We start from the raw sequence: 11,970 nt of genomic DNA on the forward strand, positions 1-11,970 counted from the left end.
ACATATAATGAGCCTGTCACTCATCGCCACAATCCAGAAACTCTTCCTTAATTAAAAACAATAATAATAATAAAAAAAAAATGTGTTGGTTTCAATATAAAAAGAGATTAAGTTCCAGAGAAGAAAGTGTGCCTCAGTTCCTGTCACACAGGCTGGAGTCGGTCCCAGCAGAGGCCAAAATGTACAGCCCGTCAAACAGTCTCAATGTTTTGACTCCTCAAGGACTTGAAGTTGGGTGGAGGCCGTTAACACCATTTTTGTCATTTTCAAGGAGAATGGATCATGTGGCGAGCCTTTGTGCTTTGCAGATATCATTATCTAGAAGAGACGCTCTAATCAGGGCAATGACGTTCTCTCATGGGACTTCTCAAAAAAAAAAAAAAAAAAAAAAAAAAAAACCTGCACCTGCACTTCATTCTCGGACAGTAAAAACCTGTCTGAGCAGCTTGGGTGTCTCTCGTGTCTCTCTTAGCTTGACCAAATCCTCTCCGCTCTGCCGGTAAAGGACATCTCACTGACTTTCACTTCATGTTACAATTAAACTTTAAAAGATTTTGGGAAGTACCAAAGTCGACTCAGCACATTTGCTTTCTGCGCTGTCTTGAGTGTGTTTAAAGTTTTTCTTTCCACTATACGAGGAGTTCAGAGCAGCCGTCCAGCACACAGGCAAATAACGACAAGCACTGGCACTGTGCTCCACATGTGTCTTTCTTGGCAATCTCTTCAGGGGGGATTTATTCTTTCCTGGCTGCTGCCAGATATGAAATGTTTATTTTAGCTTGGTAGAGCTACAAATGCTCCTTCTTCCGCCAACAAACTTGTTAATGATGCTGCAAAGTGACCAGAAACAACATTCAACGTGCAGAAGGCACTTGAAATTGTTTTCTAAGTGCCCGCAGACGTTTCACTAAAGTTGTTATGCTTACACAAAACTGTGGCAAAAGAAGGTAAATACACAAAGACACACTGGTCAGAAGTGTAATGTGTAATCCCAGACCGTGGCTTCTATTTTAATCCGCAGGCCTGTTTGTTTTCTGCTTTGAGGACAGAGGAATGAGAATAGGACTGAGAGTTAGACGGCTCACTGGATCACGCTCCGCATCTGACACTGAGTACAGTCACACCCATGCCAGAACACACGCACACACACATATGGCCACACACACACACACGCACAAGTAATAAACTCATTCATGGATGTTATTCAGACACAGAAACTTTGCTAACTCCCCATGTGTTTGAAAATCCACAATGGAGATTAGTTCCACTTGTGTGACCAAAAAGGAAAGTGAAAAACAACTGGATTACGGCTCTGATAATGCTATTTACAGATTTAGTGTTCAGCAACAGGGTTGCATTTGAGGATTATTACACTCATGTGATCTTACCTTGTATCCAGCTTGGGTCCGGCTCTTCGCGAGCGGCGTGGTGGAGCACAGCTCGATGGCCTCGGGCTCGTGAAAGATCACCGTGGGCAGCGGCTCCTTCCTCAGCGTCAGCACATTTAGCTTGGTCTTCAGCATGGTCTGAAAGTGCTGATGGAGAAAGAAAGACACACAGACGCACACTGTGCTTTAGGCAAACTTATAAACTGCACCGAGCAGCTGTGAGCTAAATTCAGGTGCGGGTTCACAGTCGCAAGTCTCTTCGTCAACACTGCCGGAGACTCACAGGAAGTGAAAGCATCACCAACATCAGCACTTTGCAGTTTGTCAACCAGAAAGCTGCCGTACAAAGTAAATTATAGCTTCATAATCCAGTCCAGACTAAAACACAAAACTCATACTGAAGTGTAAAAAATAAGGCTAAGTGCTCGATAAAAGTGTCACGGGCTGAGAGGCTGAAAAAATGTGGTTTTGAGAACATAATATACAGTATGACCTTATGTTTCTACAGTATAGAGAGATACACTGCCCCATAATGAAAGTGGATACTGAACAACATGGCAACAGAAAGGATGTTGAATCTTTTGGCAGATTTAAAAAGGAAAACAAAGCCGCAAGCCACGAATCAAGAACATTTGTTTCGGATATTTGAAATGTATTCTGCATCTTTAGCATAAATGATAAAACATGGAGTGATGTAGGGCTGGACGACAAGGCCAAATATTCATTTTTCATCAAACTTTCACCACAAATACAATTCTGGGTCAAAGTCGCTAACGAACTGCAAGACAAGCACTTTTATTAACCACCAGCTGCACAAAATTCTCCAGAAACATGGTGGGAAAAAGCGGCACGCATTAAAAAAACATGTTTGCAGGGTTGAAGACAGCCAGATCAAACTCATTTCAGTTCAGGGAGAAACTACAGGGGGCCGAAGCAATGAAATAACAGCAACAATAACGCACAAACATCCACAAATCCAAATGTTTAAGTGCAAACAAATTGAACACATGTATGAAAATATAAATTCTCCAAAATAAGAACAATTTCATCATCATGTTATTTTTAAACTGGTGTGAAAAACAGTGAAATGTCTCTTTCAATCCTGCTGCAACTAAAAATCCAACAGTGACTCAAGTTTATGCACAGCCTGGAACCGTTATTACGCTTAGAACATTCAAGGACTTCCAGAAAACAGAGAAATTGAGCTTAGCATCCACACAGGTCATTATTATACCCTCCAGGAAAATCTGACACAAAAGTCACACAGTAACTTTTAAAGTTAGATTTCAAAATGAGAAGAAACAGGTTTTAAACGCACAGCAATGAAATTAAAATGCATCTAGTCAAGCTTCTTTAGAGAAGGGCTAACGCAAACACTCGCTAAGGAAAACACACCTCTACGGTAAAATCTGCTGCTGGATGCTGAAAGGGAAGTTTGTGAGGTTTAGTCAGCTCCTGGTGGAATGTGAGGAGTCAGTGGAGGGAGCTCTCCCGTCTCCGTCTCCATCAAAACAAGCCAGGCCGCGTCTCACACGGCCCACAGCCAGTGTTTCCTGAAGCCGAGCAGAACCACATGGTGGATCTGGCCCTGTGCATCGCACCCTGTGGAATTTCTGGCCTTTCTCGAAACTGTCGAGACGCGAGCGAGCAGCTAATGAAATCAGGACGTTCATAACTAAGGCAGGAACGTCCGGGCCTATGGCACACGTGTCCACAGCCCCCCCACTTACTTATTTAATTTCATTTAGCTCTGACACTTTCCTGAAAGAAAATTCTTGAGCGTCTTTGCCGCTTCTCTCGATGACACTCAAGTGAAAATAATTTCAACAGATTTTACACAATGGTCACGTGGATTAAATTTGGCTAGCCACGTTTGAGTCCTGGAATAGAGATTTGCCGCGTAAAGAATCCATTCCTTCCCAGTTTAATGTATGTCGTTCATTTTATTTCCCTCTCGCGGATTTTCTGCAACAGATATCTCCAACGCGGTCCAGAGGCTGCTCGGTCATTCTGGCCACGCTGTGGATCTGAGCTCTGACCGACGTCAGAAAGCTCACATGCCAGCGTTAAGCAGATTAACACTCATGCCACGTAGATTACATTAGCTTAGTATGTTAGCACGATCGCCTCTGCTAATTGGTAATAAAAGGCGGTGATGCTGAACGAGAATTAAAGATCATCAGAGTGTTGATAATTAATTATGCATGTCAATCCATGCAGCAGCTGTTCACCAGCAGGACTCACCAGCTGAGGGCCATGTCTGTACTTGATGTGGATGAAGCTGCAGAGTCACGCTCAAGAGCCACAGAAATGTGCACAACTGACCTTTCAACTTTTCGCACGAAAGACTTGAGCTGACTTTGGTCATAATCTGTTCTGTTGAAACACTCGTCTCGGTTTAGCGCCGTATTTCACAAACGAATGCGATTATGAGTATTACAGAGGGAAAAAAGGTAATGTGGGGTTTCTCCTTAAGTACAGATCACTTTTACAAAAAGGCCTCACACACTTTAAAAGCTGTTTTCCACATTGGACTGCACACAGAACTTTTTCCTCTAATGCAACAGATGGTCAACATTTTCAGCCGATGAAAACAGCCCGTCCCGCCAATACAGACGATCATTCAGTCTTCATCGTTTCTTGTGGTGAAGCCAAGTAGGACATCCTCAATCAAGTTGATGAACAACTATGGTGTCACCTCTCTGAATCCAAAATCAAGACATCCATTGTTGTCAGACAGAGTTTATCTGAGCGAATGAGACCGAACATAATGTAGTAATATTATGAGCTTTTGTTATTTGCTCACAATTAAAGCTAAATAAAAGCTTTGAGACTCGTCCTGTGATTACGTCCTCAACACAACCTGCACACAGTCAAAAGGTTAATAAAGACAGGGATCTAGAGTCCTCTCAGTTGAAAGATAATGAAAAAAACAAACAAAAAAAACAAGGCCCAGATGAAGGAGAAAAGGAGAAAAAGAAAGATGGAGTTGTGAAAGTAAAGCCACATGTGTGTAAACGCTCGCTGACCTCCGCGTCAGCACTTTACAGCTTCCTGACAGCGGCTTGCATTCCTGCGGTTGGCCCCGGTACGGAGCAGGAGGGGAGGGGAAGAGGGGCGGTGGGCTCACCCGTCCTCCACCCCCCACCAGGAGCAAAAGGCCTGTGCGGAGGGCTGCTGGCGGACAAACACTGGAATCCCTACTCACAATATTTTCACAGAAATTCAGTGTTTTCTTCTTCTTCTTCTTTTTTTTTAATTTCTCAAGTCCCAACAGTCTCCTCATCAAGTTACTGCTGTTATTGATTCTATTTCTGGTTTTAACTTGGACACAGGCTGCTCTCCCGTCTCCACCGCTGGACGAGCGTGGGGTGGGCCCGGTTAGTTTGGAGCTCATGTGAGGCGAGGATCCTGTCTGCACTGTCACAAAAACACATCAAATCTTCCAACAATGGTCCTCTTTCAGAACTGTGAAAACCAACTGGTTGATACTTGAGCCACACCGCAGGTACCAGGCCTCCTCACACACTATTCAGATGTTTCATTTCATCAAAGCCCTTTGCCAGCCGAGTATTGAGCTGTAAATTTTGTCACTCAGAATACTAAAAAAAAGCTCTGCTTTTGATGAAACTATTTGGTGACAGATAGTTCATCTTTGTAGCAGTAGCAGACACTCGTCATTAAGATCAATGACAGCGAAACTGAGAAATCTGAGCACATTTGAGTGCTATTTACAATAGCATCACCTTGACTGAGTTTGATTATTTGATTAGCATTGATTAAAATGCTAAAAGCATCAACTCTGACTCATTGCTGCCACTGCGCTCATGTGATTTTTGTGTATTTAGAGAAGTTATAATAAAAAGAAAGAGGGCTCCATACTGTGGGAGTCCTTCAGTGTGACTTTACAACAATTCACTAATCGTTTTATGACTTGCAATTTAATTAAATAAGCATGTGCCTAAATTTGAGTGGGTCAACTTTATTTCACAATATTTGCTGGCTAATTTATTTTCTTTGTGACTAAAATATGCCGCCACTAAAATGATGGTGTACGGCCAAGGTCAAATCTGGATCTAGTTTTAAATGGATTATTTTCTAAGTGTTCCTACAGCTAATAATTGTGAAATGTGTATTAAAAATGGAAGAAAATACATAGGAGCACTTGAAAAATGACATGTGAGGAGAAATCGGGGCTTCGGAGTGGCCTTGGAAAGAGTCTTGCGCAGAGTGAATCCGGCATGATGAGCTTAACAGGTCACAGATGGTATGTTAAACTTTCGGCCCCCTGAGGGAGAGTTCTTACAGAAAAGAGGTTCTCAGGTCAACATCCTGGGAAGACACTGCTTAACAGGGTGAAAGCAGGCACACGGCCACACCCTCCTCCGACACACAAAGTCCAGGTTACAGGGATGTGATCGAGGCAGAAGTGCCAGAAAACAGCTGGAAATGATGTTAAGGAGCCAGCAGCAGCCGAGGGCAGAGATATCTGTCTCCAATATGAAAGTCGTGAAAAATGAGCGACTAGTTCACCCTAAAAACTTAACGCTTGGTTTGCCTTGCGACTATTATCGGCTTAACACAGATTTCGAGACCATGACAGCATGTCAACAACATAAGGATGTGGCAGATGCATCAGCATAAACCAGCTGGGAGGAGAGAGGAAACGGCTCGTGGAGCTGTCCAGCAGCTGCTCGCAGATTATTGATAACGTACATATACGACCGTACAGGCTCACTATTGCTTATGTGACCGAGCAGGAAGTACCCTGGCTTTGTTGAGGCTGAAGCTCCATAGATCCCCAGGTGGGCAGTACATTGCAGATATCCACTTCACAGGCCGTGGACAGCAATAATGAGGGGCACTGTTGGTGTTAAAAAGTGTTCCACTGGGAACAATTCAACTGAGGAGACACACAAACTAAGATTTTCATTATTAGCCAATAAAGATTTTGCTTTTAAGAGCCTAGGACAAAACATGTTCCAAAAAAAAAGCTTCTTTCTGTAATTGTTCCTTGATGAGTGTATTTCTTTGCACACACACACACAGACACACGCACACACATTGTGCAAATGTGGAACTCGTAGCCAAATGATTCACAATGTTCCTCTAAATCGGGAGAAAAACAACAAACACCAGACCCACATGGCCATAAGAGATACACGAATCAAACATCTACTTGTTTTTTGCTAACCAAACAGGACATGAGCTGAAGTTGCGCATGAAATGAACTGTTCATAAATTTGCTCCTGAAAATAACGTCAGGTCAACCAACACATCTTGTGCGTCCAAACAATGACTTTACTTTGAGACATAAATCTTGCGTAAATCTGGCAACCACTGCGGTCTTGCCTTTGTTTGTACCTCAGACTGGATTTATACACACAAACACGTCCGTGCTCCGGCCAAACCATTGGCGGACCAAGTTGTGGTCCACAGGTGGAGCTGATTGTGGGGGGGTGTTCACCCCCTCCATCTCCCTGCATGGTGGAGACGGCGCTCTGTAACTTTCTAAGACGTCCCTCTGTGTGTTTACAGCCTCCCCTTCTCATCCTGGGACAGTTTACGAGAGGAAATCTGTCTGGATGAGCTCAGCCCAGACTGGACTGTGGGAGGTCCCCACGCAGGAGAAGACCTACTTTTCTCAATGACGATTGGAGCACTTTTACACGTAGGAGGCCAGTGATTGGATGCTGCGATTGGTCGATTACTCCTGCAGGAGGAAGCTGATATTAAAGTGTCCTAACCTCACAGCCGGAGGGTGGCAAACTGCAGCTGGCAGTAAAAACATCAACAACTCTTTGACGTAAACAATGAACCCACCACAACATGTTAACCGGTCTCCGCAGAGTCAGAACCTGTTAATGACAGAAAACATGGCCGGCTGTCAAGAACAAGGAGAGGGGCTGTACTCACTGGCTGTCAGGTAGGCGCAGTGTGCAGCGAACAGCATCTGTCATCTGTTCATTATAGGTCATCTCACACACCTCTAACAGGCTTTTACAAGCTCTTTCAACTGTAAATATCTTGCAGGGTTTCCAGCTTGGGCTCATTCATCAGACATCAGTTACACTTCCTTCTGCTGCTGTTTATCCACTTTGCAGGAAAAAGAACATTTGGCGTTGTTCCTGCGCAGCGAGAGAAGATCTTTCTGCGTGGAGATTGCATGTTGTCGCTGTACTGTAAAACCTGTTTCAGCATCCAGAAGCTTAGTTTGGACAAGGCAGGTAGGGAAAGACGAATGAAAATTAAAGAAACTCCCTGAGATTACCAGGAATAAAATAAAATCCGATTAACGTGCATAAAATAAAATCCTTACAGGTGTTGTGAACTGAATCTGTTATACAGCGTAGCGAAACCAGATTGTTGCTTCCTTCTGTTCACCAAATTACAACAACGTCTTGTCTAGAAGTAATGTCACACTGAATATGTGAAAAACTTAATTTCCAATCAATTTTCCAGTTTTATCCAGTCAACAAGTAGAGAAAGGGTACTGGAATGTCAGAAGTTTGAAAATCAAAAACCCAACTATGCTGTACATTTTTATTAAACGGTGGATTTAATTTTTACAAGGGGATGCTTAGCTTCTTTCAATTTACAATACTGCACTTTCTTATAAATATAATCATTCGTCTTTATCTTTGAGGCTACATTTTTTTTAATGATTTTCCTGATTGTGTAACTTAACACATTCAAAGCTCAACTAAAATCACAGCCTAACAGAAAGTAATACTTGTTAATGTACATAAAAAAAAGACTGAATTGCACTGTTATACATCAATGCTGAATATGCCGAAGTATCAGATTCTGTCATATGTAAACGAATGAGGGAAAAAAAACACCTGCCAACCAGAAATTATTTCTACTCAGGATGTACAGAGAGCGACATCAACAAGCCAAAAAGCCGAAAAGCCAAAAAGCCAGTTGTTTACAAAAAAGGAAATGTGCGCAGGCTAAAATAAAAAAGGAACTATGGGAATTTTGTGCCAGTCTGCTTGTGAACAAAATGGCAAAATAACTGTGGCTGCAGAGCGACCTCAGACAAAGGAACAGACAGAAGCACAAATAAAGGCAGATGCAGATGACCACAGGGAAAGTAAAGACGCACAGAGGCTGGTTCTGACTGGGTCTGACCCCGGTCAGCTATTTCTGCATCGTCAGGTCCACATCGTTTCATCTGCTGGGGTCTGTCTGCCAGAGTCACACACATTAAGGTGTCAAAACGTTGAAACCACAGTCAAAGAAAGAGCTGTCGACAGTGGAAAACAGCACGTCTGGTAGCTTTGAGGATATTCCAAAAAAAAAGGAGGCACGCTGCTGTATGTGAGAGCATGCATAACCTGCTGGCCTATATATGAGAGTGTATATGTGCAGTTGTTCCCAGACCAGGGCAAATTGGGAAATCCAGGAAGGAGGGGTCCCAGAAACTGACTGACTGGGGGAAGGAGGAAGGGAGAGATGTGGTCAGAGGACACAAAAAACAAGGAGGCATGATGCAGCAGCAGCAACACACACAAAAACACAGCAGTTTGCTACTAATGCATGTAATACCCACAACACCTACATCCTCACCCCATCCATCCTGCATCTTCCCATTCTCCTACATCTCCACCTCGCTCTCCTTTTCTCCCCACTTCTCGCCCCAGCATGAGACAAAAATGCAGTATGGCACCAAGTGTTGCTATGGCAACAGAGGACAGCATGAGGAATGATGTGGATGGGTGCCATATTGAATGAAAACAACAAAACACAATCATAAGTGACGGTGATTTCTGTCTTAGCTCATAGAAAGACTCTGGTCAGCAAACCCCCCCATTCCTGAATCAGAAGAGGTGAAGGATACTCATCTAAAAGATGGTGTTGTTATGGTTACAAGGCAGGCGATGGCCAGGCATTGCTATAATTCTCTAACTACTTTTCGCTGTCAGGGTCCTTGATTCTCTTTTATACTGTAAAACATTATTTATAGACCCAAAAGAACCCGAGAGTCCAAGGAGGTAATTCCTGAGGGTTCCTGCGGTATGTCACGATCACAGAACCACCCGGACACAATTTGACGGGCAAAATAAAACTCAGAGGGGCATCCATCAAGTTAAATACTGCCACTGATTGTTTCAGAGTTTTGAAAGAGCCAGAAGAAACGCGACAAACTCTGTATCAATGTTTCACAGCAGCTGGCCTGCAGAGGGAGAGCTCCTGAGAGCCAAGTACCTGTTATCAAAAAAAAAATAGATTTCTTTAAACACACTAGCCCACATTTTCCCTCCAGTGGTTTATTACTGTATTCCATGAATCTGGATCCTACCTGTCATCTAGCTGTTCCTCTTCATTCAACCACCACCATGCGATGGTTATGAAATCTGAAGTTCGATCGATCAGATTGTCACAGTTCACAGGTCCCGCTTGATTGCTGATGCTATTTGTTTGAAATCGTTAAATCCAACATGATGTGTATGTGTCATAAATATCCCTAATTACCAAACTAACCATGACTGATTGGGAAAGCGGGCATCCTATTTTTGTTTCCTGGCCAGCTGTGATTTGTTTTGTTTTTTTTGCTACAACAGCACTTAGATTTGAGTCATGACTGGCCGTGTTGTAGCACCCCTCTATCACACTTCACGAAGATAATGTGATAACATCAGGACAGTTTCATAAAGAACAAGAAGAAATCAAATAAACTTCATTCAAACACAAAGGATTCGATCTTTATAGTGTATTTTAGGAAAAAGTGTTTAAGACGCTTGGATTCTTCAAACTGTCTCTAGATTTTTTAAGGAAGTCTCCTATCAAGACTCTTCAAACTTAACTTAGACTTTAAAAAATTAACTTCAATTCATCACATCAAGCCATTTGTCTTTGACGTATACTAGACTGAGGAACACATGGTCACTTTAAAATTAAACCTGAAAACCTGTTTCGACCAAATGGCTGCACACTGTGTTAAAGGGTTAAAGTTACCCACAGGGCTGTCCAGGAACGACAACTAACCAACTAATCATACTTTAATAACACTGTAAGGTGCTCTAGGGACCTGATGGGGGTCAGAGAGGGTCCGGGGCCAACAGTGATGTTCCTGATCCTGGACTGGAACTAAGCGGTCCCAGTAACCTCAAGGAGCTCCAGAGTCTGGAGGCCACCGCTGCCCCCAGATTCACCTGTTCACATACAATAGATAGCGCAAACAGCCAGTGGACACACAGGATATAAAACACATGCTGATCTTGATCATCATCATCATCATCATCATCATCACATCATCATCGTCAGTGTGAATCGGAAGCGGGAGAACAGCTTTCCCGCTGTTCTGGAACGCGGTTGCTAGGCGACACGTTAGGTGTCGCCGGTGGTCCCGAAGCAGGCTCGGCGCGGATGTTTCAAATAAAGCACGTTTAAAGGGGGTCGTTGGTCCCAAACCACAACGCGGGAAACACATCGGAACCTTAAAAAAAAAAAAGAAAAGAAAAAAAGTCGCGAGACGCCGGAAAAGAAGAAGAAGACGAAGAAGAAGGGATTGTGCAAGTTGACTTGGCAGGCAGTCCGCAGGCCGACATCTGGAGAGCATTACGTGTGCAGGAGACGTGAAGCCAGGGTCGGTGCACGGCTTACCCCTGGATATCACACTACGTGTCATTAAGACAGGCTGTTTTCTAACCCTGATTTACTATCAGAGCAAGACGCAGGTTGATTCTGACGATCTGACACGTGAACCGAGCGGAAAAGCATCCTGGTGTGGAAGGGAAAAAAATAAGAGTGACACCAGGAGGAGGAGGCCTGCGCTCCGGTGGGTTCGTGTGGAGGTAGACAGCGGGAGAAGCGGGCCTGTGGGCCACGGTGGATCAAACACACACCGCCGGAACATGCGTGTGCGCGTGTGTGAGCGTTTCACGTTAACGGAAAAACATCTCCCCCCGGCAGATTAGCACAGATTGTTGCACGGTGCCCCCCTCGACTTGCGTAATAACGGGAATATAGGTGCGCACCACCAGAACACTCGCGTGGAAACGGAACAGAAAAAAAAACCACATTCTGTATGTTTTCTGTTGTTAATGTGTCCAAGTGAGACAGTGCGCACGCACAACATCTGTAGCCGCTGGCCATGGCGTGTCTCCGGGCTGGAGCCATGCACAGCTCGGTGGGTGTCAGAGGCTGGGAACCGTTTGCAGCCCCCTCGACAATAAGCGCCCCAAGACCCCCGCAAACACGCGCGCGCGCACACACACACCCCGAGTCCTACCTGCAGTCGCTCGGACGCGGGTTGCCACATATTAGCAGAGTCACAGGTTGTTTACTACAGCTCGTCGTGCTCTCGCAGTCCGGTTCACATCTGCTCGCCTCCACAGCCTCTCTGTCCTCCCTCCGTCCGGACTGCTCGGTAATGGATGTGTTGCTCCGCCTGGCTGCGCTGCTCCCGCTGGCCAGCAGGGGGCGCCACCCGCCCTCCCCGCCTGCGTCTGGTCTGAGCAGGCTGAATGATGCTTTCAGGTGATGTAGGAAAAAACCCGTCTTCACCGTTATGATTTCTGATTTTAACTTTTAAAGGACACCAATCAAAATGCTGGGAAAACTAAACACGTGCTGC

At 44.4% G+C, this 11,970-nt stretch overlaps 1 protein-coding gene across 1 annotated transcript in view; it reads right to left on the reverse strand.

The window, feature by feature from the left end:
- pid1 (phosphotyrosine interaction domain containing 1) overlaps positions 1 to 11,770 on the reverse strand; it is a 29,135-nt gene extending 17,365 nt beyond the window's left edge. Inside the window, exons 1-2 of the mRNA XM_030108515.1 lie at positions 11,626 to 11,770; positions 1,389 to 1,535 (exon numbers count right to left, since the gene is read on the reverse strand). Of these exons, the coding sequence (XP_029964375.1) occupies positions 1,389 to 1,535; positions 11,626 to 11,655 (177 nt within the window). The 5' untranslated portion in view covers positions 11,656 to 11,770. The remainder of the gene's footprint in view (positions 1 to 1,388; positions 1,536 to 11,625) is intronic.
- Positions 11,771 to 11,970: the final 200 nt, after the last annotated feature.

The sequence above is a fragment of the Salarias fasciatus genome, chromosome 14, assembly GCF_902148845.1.
Source record: "Salarias fasciatus chromosome 14, fSalaFa1.1, whole genome shotgun sequence".
Classification (NCBI taxonomy): Eukaryota; Metazoa; Chordata; class Actinopteri; order Blenniiformes; family Blenniidae; genus Salarias; species Salarias fasciatus.